The sequence below is a fragment of the Polyodon spathula genome, chromosome 18 (assembly GCF_017654505.1).
Source record: "Polyodon spathula isolate WHYD16114869_AA chromosome 18, ASM1765450v1, whole genome shotgun sequence".
NCBI lineage: Eukaryota > Metazoa > Chordata > Actinopteri > Acipenseriformes > Polyodontidae > Polyodon > Polyodon spathula.
The window spans coordinates 34,784,038-34,797,542 of record NC_054551.1 but is presented as its reverse complement, the minus strand read 5'-3'; the positions used below and the strand labels follow the sequence as shown (position 1 = coordinate 34,797,542).

General features: G+C 45.3%; 1 protein-coding gene across 2 annotated transcripts; it reads right to left on the bottom strand.

Annotated features, from left to right (window-relative positions):
* Positions 1–2,070: 2,070 nt before the first annotated feature.
* On the bottom strand, positions 2,071–12,980 carry LOC121294116 (uridine-cytidine kinase 2-A-like). Of its 2 annotated transcripts, none has more exons than XM_041217693.1 (7): positions 12,518–12,980; positions 5,715–5,874; positions 4,953–5,049; positions 4,635–4,777; positions 4,021–4,118; positions 2,956–3,004; positions 2,071–2,384 (listed from the first exon to the last, which is right to left on the bottom strand). In XM_041217693.1, the coding sequence occupies exons 1-7, from the start codon at positions 12,620–12,622 to the stop codon at positions 2,248–2,250; spliced, it is 789 nt and encodes a 262-aa protein (XP_041073627.1). In that variant the 5' UTR covers positions 12,623–12,980; the 3' UTR covers positions 2,071–2,247. The 2 variants fall into 2 exon arrangements, with proteins under 2 accessions (XP_041073627.1, XP_041073628.1); XM_041217694.1 differs by lacking the exon at positions 12,518–12,980 and adding an exon at positions 7,295–7,386.
* Between the last annotated feature and the right edge of the window lie 525 nt (positions 12,981–13,505).

Sequence of the window (13,505 nt, the reverse complement as noted above, 5' to 3'; positions counted from 1 at the left end):
TTATAGCAAACTCTGTAGAATGACCATTAATATACAATGGCAATATACTGTTTAATATTTGTATATGAAATACAAATGCATTGCAGCCTTGGATTGTGAACTGGATGGCAACTGTTGCAAAAACACCAGGGATTAATAATAAAAAATTAAAAAGCCATTCACCGCTGCATCTATATGAGAATCAAGGAGGACAGCCTTTATTAGATTCACTCTTATTCATCTTACAAGCCAGGTGAATCTTACACGATATAAAATAAGAAAAAGCCTGTATCCAAGACTATCAAACAAACAAAAGCCTGCATCTTTCCATGTAATACTAGCAAACTAATGCCTTTGCAGTGTGGAGCTCGCTTAACAGGGATTCATCCAGGTACTCTCAAACTACACCTTTCTGCCATTCTCAGATGCAGGCATGGGCTGTAGGCTCTCTCTCTCTCTCTCTCCATGTTCACATGCAGGGCAGGGCAGTACACAGTACATTCATTCTCAGATGCAGGCATGGTCTGTAGGCTCCCTCTCCCGCTCCCTCTCCCTCTGTGTGTAGGGCAGAGCATTACACAGTATATTCATTCTCAGATGTAGGCTCTGGGTGTAGTCTCTCTCTCTCTCTCTCTCTTTGTGCGTGTGTAGGGCAGGGTATTACACAGTATATTCTTAGCCCAGGACACAAGGCTCAGCGGGGAGTAGTCTCAGCGCTATCCACAAAGCAGCCGGAGATGAGGGACCCCCAGAAATCAGTTCAGCCGAGGACCCCTCCACCGTCGTCAGGATCTCCCTTACACTGCATTGGAAACTTGCCTCCTTTCACACAGCATGAATCTCGGCATGCTCAGCATGAATCTTTGAAACACACGACAAGCTGTGCGGTACAGAGCAGGTCTCCTCGTACCATTGCGGAACAGCACTGATCCTGGACGACCCTACGATTGGCCCATCCCATGTTACAATATTAAAAGGACTAGAAATTACTCCTTGCGAGTTTACATTTTAAAAACAAAAAATGTTCCTTTAGGAAGCTTTTAGCTATATAAAAACAAACAAGGTGTTCCACCAATGGAGGAGGGTGGGTGTGCTCCAAACCAACAGATGCAACATGGAATGGGACCAATAGTAAGAGGGCTTCCTTAGAAGGATTTTGGCCAACCTCTGGACAGGAATAGAATGGGAATGAATTCCACACATCATCCCCATCTCACTTTAACACAGTACAGAAATACATTTTATTTTTATTAAACTGTGTAGAGAAGCAGCAGTCTGTTTCCAGCGCTGGTTTTTATAGCAGATCAAGCATCAGGGTGTCTGACAGAAGCCTGCAGGAGCTAGCAGCTCCAGATTGCATCAGGGTCTTTGGGAAGTAGGGGTCCCCACAGAAACAGGCCCCCTGGCTTTCGTTTGCACTCGGGGGTGGAATGAAAAGCTGAGAGGATTGTGCAGGAGCGCTGAATTCTACTGTAAAGGCTAATCGGCGTGCAGAATTTTCAGCAGGGTCTCTGGTTGGTTTCATGTGGCTCAAAACAGAATCAGGAATGAAGACCATACAGAGGAAGGGCGGCGTTTTGTACTGCATTGACCAAGCAGGTCCGGTAGAAAGTAAAATACGTTTAAGATGCAGGTTTTTAAACAAGTCTCTTCTGTTAGATCACAGTAGCCAAGAACCAATTCATTCTATGCAAATCAGTCGTGACCAAAACAATAAAAAAAGAATTAGACAAAAAATAAGCAGCAGCAGGCTAGCACAGCCCTGGAGGACGTACAGAAAGAATTCCCAGCTGCATTAGTGTTCATAGGGAAACCTTTTTTAGATAATACAAACAGCCCAGTTGTCTCAAATGCAAAGCAGGGATTTAAGCACTGCCTTTAGTCCAATTGTTTTGCATTCATGTTAACTGCACTGCCTAAAAAAGACCCCTAATGCAAACACTATTTACCGTACTCCACAATACTGAACAGGCAATTCTTATAGTGGCTTGTGGTGCACGCGCCGCGGGTTTTTTTTGTTTTTTTTTTTTTTTTTTTTTTTTTTTTTTTTTTTTTCCCCCCAGATTTGGGTCGGTTTTTTTTGTCCAGGAGAAACTTCACCCAATGACCTGCAGCTGTCCCTGAATGAGGACTTTAAGCATGAAGTTTGTAGTACAAATAAAAGGCATTGCTGTGGGTTGGCTTTGTTTTCTCATTAAATACAGTGCGGCTGACTGGCAGTACATATGAAACACTTCCCTCGTCTCTCATTCCAGGAAGGGGGCGGGGTCAGTGCGGCCGGCTGCTGGACTCCGATGGCTGTCTCTTCAGGGGGGTGCTGTAGCTGTTTAAACAGCCGTTCTGTCGTTTCGTCAGCCCCCCGTTCAAAATGTCCTGGATGTGCTGCACGATCAAGTTTATGGCGACTGATGGAAGAAGAAAATGAACTTGTCACTGGTGCACACTACACAGGCATGAGAACAAGGAACAGAGAGAAAGAAGCCAGGATTCTGCCGACAGCCCTATGTAGATTCCCTCCATGCAGAAGCACTGAAACCTGCCCGGCATGTTCATTTCAGTAGATACAGATACATCAGAACAGGAGACTGAATCCAGGATGAGGGAATCTCCCGGCAGTATAAACACATCCAGTCAAAACAGGAGACCACATGTCTCTCATACCAGACAGCAGTCGTTAAAACAAAAGCTACAGTCATGCTAAATCAATTACAAAAACGAAGGCTGGGTCATGTCGACAACCCGACCTCAAAAAAGGACAAGCATGAAGCAATCTGCCTGCAAACAGACTTCCTCTCAATATTTAATAGCTTCCCTGAAATCCTTGCAAAAAGACTGAACGATTTTTATTGCACTTTACAATAAAAATGAAACACACACAAAACAAACCCTGTTCTATTGTAGCAGACTGTGCTGGGCACCACATGACCCGGCACTGACAGGGTGAAGCCAGTTACATCACAAGACTTGGCCGCTTACCAAGGTTATCAGCACCTCGTGGGATTATGACATCCGCGTACTTCTTTGTCTGGAATCAAAACACAGTCATAGGATATTTTAGAAAAGGGAAGAATGCAGGCAAAATACAGTATAACGCAGCGTAAAAGGTATACCACCTGGGCACAAACATATACTAGGGGCGACACCTCCAGTAAATGGCACGTTTCCACCTGCTACTGGGTTGAAAGCGATCTCAAATCAGTCCTGTTCAATCCCATCAGCACCAGACCAAGATCAAAGCGGTCTGACTGGAGTCAGAGGTCAGGATTGTGGGCTAGTGCATGATGCAGGTGTAGCTTAAAATGATCACGTTTGGCACATCTAAAAAGATCAAGGAGTACTACAGCAAGCCTCCCTGGTGTGTGCTTGCAGGAAAAGGGCTGGTTTGCTTTTCTCATGTCTCAGGCATGTCTGGACTGCGCAGGGAGTGGCACCGGACTGTCTTACAATACAGACTCAAAGCAGCTCAACCCCCTCAAAGTGCTCTACCGTCCTAGAGAACAAAGCCCAGAGAACTAATTTCTGTTAAACTGCAGCAGACTCCAGCAAGCCTCTTCACACTGCGGTTTCAAAGACAGGTCAAATTCAGTTTTAAAAGGATCCGCTTAACAGCTACAAAATAATGTTTAATACAATGATCTGGGTGGTTTCAACACCCCGGGCAGGGAGGGTATTTGAAATAACAGGTTACAACAAGGTTTAATAGGAGGAAGCAGACAATGACTGCAGTCCTACTCTGATGGTAGAAGAGCAAGCACCTTATTTATAAGATGTCGCTGGTATACCAACTCAAAGCAAGTGCCCATGCAAAGCATCATCAAAACATGCTACCAATAGGAGACTTAAATGTTGTGCATTCTGATTGTTGAATACCAGATAGTAGATAAGAAATTCACAATGAAGTTAATAGTTTTAGTTGGAGTAAAATCAGCAGCTCCCCTTGGAGAAGATGGTATTTCAAGGGCTTTGTTTAAATGTCTGCAGTAGTTCAGGAGCCCCTACATGTCTGCACCCGGTATAGATAGAGGGACAGTTGGTACTCACTGGCAAACAGAACTCCTCGAAGGCAGGCTTGACGAAGGTGATGTACTGAGTGAGGACCTGCTCCAGATCTCTGGCGCGCTCGCTGATGTCTCTGAGCACTGCGACACACAGCAGAACAGTTCAGCTTGACCCAGGCACTGCAGCTTGAGCTGTTCCAGGTTTTAGACTTAACAGATGGTTCTATACTCTTCCCCCCCACCCGGGGTGTATATAGGCATTTAATGTGGGTCTTAATGGTCCATCATTAAAAATGGCCATTCATACACCACATACGATACACCATCACAATACACCTTGTAGGACGACCTGCATATTGTGATACGCATCATGACAGTATACCATTACACACGTCACATATGCAATTGTATATTTAAAGAAATAAATAATAAAACCTGCTACTTCTATATGGAATCACTACAGGCTCTACGCATGTGTGTTCTGTGGAGGAAATGCTTTCTCTGTTTTTAAGAATCTCAAACATAGCTAACTTTACACAGTGCCCAGAAGGCTTGTAAATGTTATTTCCCAGAACCCTGTATCTGTTCCTGTGTGTTTGCTGGAGTGCGGAGGGGAGGGTTAGGGATGGTGCGCCCCCTCCTGTCCTGGCTCTGTACCTCTCCTGGAAAGCCGGGTGTCTGCGTCAGTGTCTACAAAGAGCTTCATCTGAAACAGGTCCCGGATCTCCTGGGAGTAAAACATCAGGATCCCCTCGAACAGAACCACATCAGCTGGGTACACCGTCACCGTCTCCTCCTTCCTACAGCGCCCCCCAGCACAGAGGAGGAGAAAGAGCAGAGCGTAGGAAGAGATGGGTTAACTAACTAGCACACCACACCACCAGGGGCAATGGAACCAGGTAACTGGTACCACACAAAAACATCACATTCCAGGTTGACAGTTAAAAGCATTTATAACTAAATATTTTGGCTGACCTGGAATGGGTGACGAAGTCATACACTGGGATCTGAACGGTTTTCCCCTCCACAATTTCTCGGAGGGTCTTCAGAATCAACTCGTTGTCAAAAGCATCTGGGCAGAAGAGAAAAGCACCTTCTCAGCACTGCACCACTGAGCCCTCACTTCACAGGGCCAAGCAGCACCACTGAGCCTTCGCTATTAGGAAGCCTCCCGTGTGGCAGAATGGACAGGGATGCAGTCCAGAATCCAGAAACACACACACCGGACGAGCTTGGCTGCTGCAATGTCAGTTCCACACTGTGCTCACACCACTCTCTACAGTGCAGGCCTGACAGAGTCTATAGCCAGCGAATGCCTCAAATACCTTTCTGCCTATGCTCCTGAAAGCCAGCCAAAGAAACTGTCTACTACAGATTCCAACTACTGCATTTATATTAAACTATGCACGACAGTGTCTGCAGTTTCCCTGTGCATGTAGGCAAGTCTGGTGAGAGTTACTTGTCAATTGGGCTAATTTACCATTCAAAGTGCAATGACTGCTGCTTTTAAGACTGTGGAGAACAGCAATCCACACAAACGAAAGCAGCCGTTTCTTCACTCTGAATGGTAAACTAGCCCCATAAACACCAGTACCCCTCGTTTGTGGAGAGCTTGATCTGAATACTCCAAACAGCTCTAACCAACACACCAGGATGCTGGACTCCAGCCCTCGACAGCACACTCCACGGGCCTCCCAGGGGTCTGGAGGGCTGGCCCCCTGTCTCACGCCCCCTTACCTGGGTGGTCGAAGTTGAACTGGCCCTTGAGAGCCTTGGCCTTCTGCTCTGCGGTCAGCACCCTGTAGAAGCTGTCCTGGCTCAGGATAGCCACCTGTCTCTGGTGGTGGTCAATCTCATTCTGACCCAGCAGCTCCATGATCTTCCCACACACCGACGACTGGCAAGAGAGAGAGAGAGAAACTGCATCTTAGCGACATTCATATCCAAACACCACAGCTCCAACCGAGAGCAAAACAATACATTTCAGTGCAAGGTAAGGACCAGACTACTGCCCTGCAGTATATATTATTGAAACAATACAATTTAATGCGAGGTATAGACCAGAATACTGCCCTGCAGGGTACAATAACTTGCACCAATAAATGTTGCAGAGTTTCATTACAACATGAAGTTGTGATGAAATGCAAGCACTTAACACAATTCTCCATTCAGCACACACTGGTTTGGGGCCTGGATAAACACCACAACTAGGCTTCAAGCCCAACCAGGCAGGTCATCCTGCACTCCTGTATACAGAGAATATAGCAAGCTACTATTTATATGGGGCAGATAAGCCTTCAACAAAACTCCAAACTGATTGCGTTGGACATCCCCCGCCCCCCCAAATCCTTCAGAAAGTTCAGCCAATTAAGCCTCTTCTCAGCCAAAATCACACCCATTCTTTTCAGACTCCAGAAGTGAGCTGAAAAGAAACCACAATTCAGCATTAGAAAATACCCAGCGATGTTTGCACGGTGTATGCTTAGAGGCTAAAACAGTCAAGTTCACCAAACAGCACCTGCAATGGAATACACTGACAATCACAGAATACAGCTGGGTAGCACATGGGAACAGCAGCGTGCTGCGTTTGAAGAAAGGAGTCCCTTTATGATTCAGGGGTGTAGTAGCAAGTGCAAAGAAATACATTGGAAGGATATAAAAACAGCCAAGACAGATCGGCACAGTTGTGGTTATATTCTTGTTCAAAGTGGATTGTCTTAAGTTGCCTTTGCACAAAAAATGTCATTCCGACAGCTGTGGCAATGCTCCAGAGTCTACAGTAGTTCCCATGTACTGTGCTTGAACCAGCAGTCCTGTAAATCATTACAAATCCAGGCTCCCACAAGTAACAAACATGTTTACATAACTGGAGTGAACTGCTTTCTTATAGAAATGAGAATGTATTACGCAGTGAAAATATTTCTAGTCTGTGCAAGCCAACACCTGCATAGGTAAACAGAGAATAGGGGCCTTCAAACCAAAATAAAAGCGTCTTGTCAAAATAGCAGTGGCTGTAACTTCCATTTCAAAATAAAAAAAAAAAAAAAAAAAAAAAAAAAAGTGCCTGGAACAGTCTCTCCCAGTTTAATAAGAGCTAGCATACACAGCCGTTACTGAAATAAATACTGGGAGATATGCCCAGCTGCCACATGGCCCCAAAATCACCCAGAGAACACATACAAAAACACTCCAGAATCTGTTTTCAAAAGAACCAGCAGCAAGGAGACACAGGAACATTACCATATTGTATCACTTCCGCCTAACTTCAGAACATTGACTAGACAATGTAGAAGCGAAGCTACTGTACACGAACCCACCAGAGCAGAACGGCAACGTCCCGTCCACATCTACAGTGTGGAAAGCATGAGCCTAGGGGTTGAAACACAGTAGCCCTGCTCCCAGTCCTCAGCTTCAAGTACTGAAAGCAGCAGGAACGATCAGCCCACCTGAGAGCACAGGAAACAAGTTTGGAATAGAGAGATTTCACCACAGCACGTCCTGTTAAACTTCAAATCCCTACCAATTTAAATACGGGACAGGACTGGAGCCGAGCCAGCCGCTTACACAAAGGGCAGGTAAAGACTGCCGCAGAGCACTAGGAACTAGGAAGAGGAGGGGGCACTGTCCGAGGACATACCCGAGAGAGTTTAGAACAAAGACAAACCTTAAAAACCTAATTAAAAAAAGAAGGATGTAGTCAGATGTCCACCAAGAGGGGGCAGCAAGGGATGTGGGTAATACTTTGTGGTACTTTACAGCCATCTAACTTGGACTCCAGGTGACCGTGTTCTTCCACATCATGCTTTACATGCAATGCAAGCAGGACACTGTTAGGAGTGCACAGGATGTGTACAGTAAAGAGGAGACCGGATCGTAAACAGGACAGAAACAAAGCATGAGAGGACTTGCACTGTGACAGAAACAAAGGGTTATCACTCTGTTAGCAATGACAGAACGTGAGAATACATTCACACACACACACGTGCGCTATACACCAATACTGTGGAAGCATATAGCAACAGTCAACAAGGAGTCCTGTTTTATTGTGTGAAGCATGAGGGGCTGGAGAAAAAAAAACATTGCAGTACCACTATGGAGAGGATGCCAAGCGGCAAGGGGAAGGCAGCCCTGCTTCAGTGCCATAGAGAGCCTGCAAGGGGTTTAAAAACAGACGGCTGGGGTCCAACCCGCACATGTTCCATCGGAATGAGGTCACAGGTGTTTGACAATCGACATTAACGACAAGATCAAACAGCTCACACTGTGCCCTCTATGCCCTCTCTCTCACAGGTGTGTAGCCCCAGACTTCTGATCCTCCAGTCTTACCTAGAGCTACATCAGTATTCTGGGTGAGGGCTTGCTTTCCAATGTGCCAGCGCTCCTCTGTCACACTCAGCACTTGGCCCTCTTCATGCAGTCTAGGGCAGGCTTCACCAGTTCTCCTGCCAGTGCTGAGCAGACAGTCTGCACTTCTACTGTATTGAGAGAGGCAAGAAGAAAGACTAGACTGCAGTATTTGTACTTTGTCGGTGTCCCCCGCCAGCAGGCAAAAAAAAAAATGACTGCATTGTACAGTGTGGACACAGGTTAGGACACTGCACTGAACAGCAGCGAGGACATTGCATTATTAGCAACCCACTCCTTCGTGGAGAATGTTGAAATGGATGTTGCAAATGCTATAAAAAACTCAAATAAAATGCAAATAATGCTTGTGACCTATCCAACTGCTGCGCTTAGAACTCTTCTTCCTCTTCCCAACCCCCCCCCCCCTGCATTTTGTTATCAATTTACTCAAACAAAACACACGTTTTTTTACCTGCCAGTAATTCTTCACAAACCTGTCCTGTCAGTTTGCTGTGTCTACATTACAGTTAAAATACTAGCTGTAAAATCTGGAGCAGTCAGGATATTGAGAGAACGATTTTAAAGAAACGTGTACTTGTTTTCAGTGCTTGTATGGTAAAGACAGTGACTGGGCGATTCAATGCCCTTGGAGGAAGACACCGACGACGCCCACTCAAAGCACAAGGCATGACTAGGCCCCTGCAGCACTGCCGCTGGAATAAGCCTGAGGGTCATGCTGCTCATTACAGTCTGCTCTGGGATAGTTTACTTCTTTCTTTATTAAAACTACACCAAAAGATGTCCTGGCCCTCCGTGGGAATGAAGGTCACGTCAGCAACACTGAGCAGTCGTTATCTTCCATGGCTTGACAAAGGCACGGCATGTTTTGGCGTGGCGTCTTCCTGTTATAGAAGAGTTATCAGACATTGAGCTCACCACGTTCAGTGAAACCATCAAGGACAGCCATTCCTCAAACAAAAAACAATCCTTCAGCAGACATTAAATAAAACCACAATCCAAACACTTGATATGGGCCCAGTGCGATGCCCTTTCTCTTAACACTTCAGCTGTAGGGATTCAGCAATTAATCAGTTAACATGGAACTGCAGTTCAATGAAGCCCATAGTGGACACTGTTGGGGGGGGGGGGGGGGGGGGGGGGGGGGGGGGAGCGTCAACACATCTTGTTTGGGGTTGAAGGGGGTTCAGCCGTGCCGTGTTAAGAAAAGTGATGCAACATCAAGATATTGCAAATGTTTACTTGCATGGCTTTAGATAAGCAATCAGAACAAAACTATGGCTTCATGAAAATAAGCCCTGTGGATGACAATGGAAAATGCAAAAAACAAGAGCCTGCAACCTAATCGTGTCCCGACATGTTGGTTTTGAATTCACTTCACAGACATACTGCTAGTCTAGGATTTTAAACTACTCATTTCTGCCCCATAGGCCATCTGGTTATACAGTACTAGCGTTTCAGATTAACGATTCAGAAAGAGGTTACAGCATTGGTTCTTTTATTGAAGACAATGATGATGAAATAATTTATTTGGCTTACAAATGTACTTGAAGAGCATTTCTCTCTCTGCAGACACAAACAGACCTCATAGCATCATTGCAAGACCAGCATTCTCTCCCGTCAATACGAAGCTTCCATTGTTCTTTAGTGAGAATTCAGCCTCACTGTTGAACTGAGGCAAGATGTCTGATTTCAAAAAGAAACCAAGGCTGCAAGGTTGAGGGATGGGGGGGGCACATGTTTTAAATGTTGGGGTCCAAGCAGAAATTAAATCTGGGTCAGATTTGTAGACCGCCCCACTTATTCCCATAATTAGGGGTCTGGAAATGGGAGAGAAAAAAAAAAAAACACCCACGATCAGCCCACCTTCCCCTGACACCAATGCAACTTAAAACATGCTTACAATTCTACTTCAGAACTCAGGGATGGAAGAAGACTCCTATCACATAACACTTTCACCTGTTCTTTCTACTGTACATATCCAGTGTGCTCAGCGTGGTAACTAGGTCAAACACACACAGAGAGTGAGCAGTGAAGGTCAGTCTAGTCTGTTGATTAAAACCTCCTTCATTCCTGCAGGAAAGCCCAGAGTTAATGGTTTTCCATGGCAGCTCCACGATTGCCGCAGACCCCACAGCCTTGTATCCCAGTTTCACAGCTTGTTTACAAAACGGGACTGGCAACTGTGTGGTAGGGCATCGGCAGGGGTGACTGTAGGATTGTATCAGAGCATCCAGTGGGCTCATTTTTTCCTCCAATTGCCTTAATTCTAAAAGGTAAAAAAACTGACAAATGTTTTTTTGACTTTGTTTCTTATGGGTTTCTAATAGTCAGTGGAGTGTTTACAGTTTGAGTTACCAGTAAATGAATATATAACAATAAATGCATGCAAGTAATCTGTTCATTGGTCTCCAGAGCTCAACATCACGATTATGGTTCGTGTGGCAGAGTCCAGGCCGTGCCGGTGAGGCACACAGCCCTGCATTCCACTACAGCCACAGCCCAGCAGCGACGACTGCATCATCAGCACATGTGGCAATCAAGAGGACCCATTGAGTCATGAAGGTCATTCATAAAGAGAATGACAGCAGACCTTAAACAGAAGCATGGGGTGCTCCCTTCCTATACACTACAGGGACCCAACAAGCTTCCTAGTGACAGTTACCAGATTACTGTCACCACTGACAAACACAAGTCAGGCTGGAGCACCAAGGTGAAGAGCCAGCATCAACCAATGAATCCAGTTCAGGGATGGAAATATGACTCCACCTGTGTAGCAGTTTCACCCACTCCAGGTTTTACCATGAGATTTCACTACATTCACTCATCACCATTTGGGCCGACAATTCAATCCACAGAAGCTTGGCTGGCAGTGTCAGTAACAAGCTTGCCATGTTGAAAGTCTGTACAGATATGAAGGGTGGTCATGTGAATGTTGCTTCTGGTCACCCAGGTCGACTCTGCTTCTTCAAAACGCAGCGTGAAATCACATAGCCCATCCGCATATCAGGTGGTGACCCAGGTACAGCATACCAGGGGGCGTTAGTGATGCTGATGTTATCTAAAAGTACAATATCGCTGGGTTGTGCGTTTTTTTTTTTTTTTTTTTTTTTTTTTTTTAAACTAACCATTCTCCTCTGCATGGGGGAAAGATTAGCTGTGGAAAGCAAGCAATGCCTCCACCGCCTACCCAATACGTGTCTTCAGAAGGGGTTATCTAAAATTCAGCCCATCTAATGAAATACGTTAGTGCTCCTGTTGCGCAAGAGGACACGCCAACTGCATTGCGTTTGCCCATACAGAATAGTTCTGTGCAGCCCCAGAACTGCCTGTGACATCATTCTTCACAGGAGCCGCAATAAAGAAATACAGCTACCATTATAGTGGCCAAAAAGAATACCTCTTAACAGCACTAGTGCTAGACCTCTGTTAGACAGGTACAAATCCGCCTGGCTTGGGCCGAGCCATCTTGGAAGGAAACGTCATAATAGCAACACCACAACAAACCCCCTCCCTTTAACCATGCCCATGAATTTTGGGTTTAATAATAAATCATATTCTTTTCAAATGCAGTTAATAAAACGTGTTAAATATTGTTTACCACCACACGGAAAACCCCTACACAAGGACATTGCAACAACCAAAATACCAAGTTGCAATAACCCGGCCGGAATGTTTAAACTGTGTGAAGAACACGACAACACCATACTTTTTAAACGCAACATCCGTGTTCGCTGGCGTGCTTATAGCAGAAGAGAGAACACGCATTGCTGGCAATGACGTACTCAACTGTAATCAGAACCGCTCATGTTACCGAAAAGCGACTGTATAAAATAAAACACACACACACACACGGCCTTGCCAGAAGACGGCCGAGAAAAATACTATACATTTTTTTGTTTGAATGAATCGCTTTGCTGCTGCCTTTAAAAAGAGCAAACTTTGTTATTTGTATGTACAACACTGCAGATAATTTCCCGTTAGAACGAGGATGTGCTGCGACTGCTGATAATCGATCAGATCCGTCTCTGCGCTCTAGCCTCAGACAAGCGGTCGCCGGGGCACTTACAGCGCTTCTCATCATCACACAGCGCGTCAGAAGGACCATTTAAACACACTTCATAAAATACAAATAAAACATGCCACACGTAAACACTTCAGCTAAACAAACAAACTACCTTGCCGCTAGCAGTGCCTCCTGCGACTCCGATGAGGAACGGCTGCCTGTTTGCGTGGTCATTCTGGGCATGCTCTTCCAGCCGCCGCTCGCTGTCGCCTGCCATGCTTGCTCTGGGTAAGGTGAATCGCTCGGAGGGGGTTTTGCCGTGGAGCTGCTGCTGCTGCTGCTGCTGCTGCTCCTCCTCCTCCTCCTCCTCCTCCTCGATGCAATCACTCTCTCGCCTTCCCTCACCCGGTGTGTGGTGATGTGCTGGAGCCTGGATGCATTCCAACAGGCGCTTCTAACACAAGCAACGCCATACACACATTGTGGCCTCTATCTATCTAGAAATGATACTGATGTGTTATCGCTGGATTCCGCCCCCACAACAAGCCAACGTCCCTGCTCCTGCCGTCCTACTTTATTCACCGGTGTGTCAGATTCAAAATCAGCAGCAGCAGTTCTCGCTTAACTGTCTCTATTAGGCACAGGTGTGTTTAATGAATGAATTATATGAAACATCCCACACGGTTAAGCTACTATGGTAGTCTAATAAGACTACTATTGCTAGTAATAATAATAATAATATAATAATAATAATAATAATAATATGTCACGATGTCATTATAATTAGGGAGCAGGCTATGTTTACAGCAGCTTCAAAGCAGGACTCAAAAGCTTAAGAAACACGCATGCTATTTGATATATTTCTGAACTTTTACTATTTGTTTTAACATGTATGTAACAGAATAAAAAATATTATTGTATCTTATGGTCCTTTGCTAATCCTTCATAATGATACCGCACTAAATGAAACACACCCCAGTTGTGAATCTCTGCATTTCTCAGTCTTCTTTATCATGTTTTTTTTTTTTAACATGCTGTGCGAAACTCACACTTCACATGTTTGCTTTTCCTTCCTCGACTGTCCTTCTCTCAAAACCAGTTGTACTTTCTGCAATGGCTCGTTGCTGCAGGAGCATTCCTGCAATTCATCCAACTCAACA

Coding starts and splice junctions, on each gene's coding strand:
- LOC121294116 (XM_041217693.1), bottom strand. CDS start 12,622: ATGGCAGGCGACAGCGAGCGGCGGCTGGAAGAGCATGCCCAGAATGAC. Junction 5,875..12,517: donor GAGGCACTGCTAGCGGCAAG/GTAGTTTGTTTG, acceptor CTCTCTTGCCAG/TCGTCGGTGTGTGGGAAGAT. Junction 5,050..5,714: donor GTTCAACTTCGACCACCCAG/GTAAGGGGGCGT, acceptor TCTTCTGCCCAG/ATGCTTTTGACAACGAGTTG.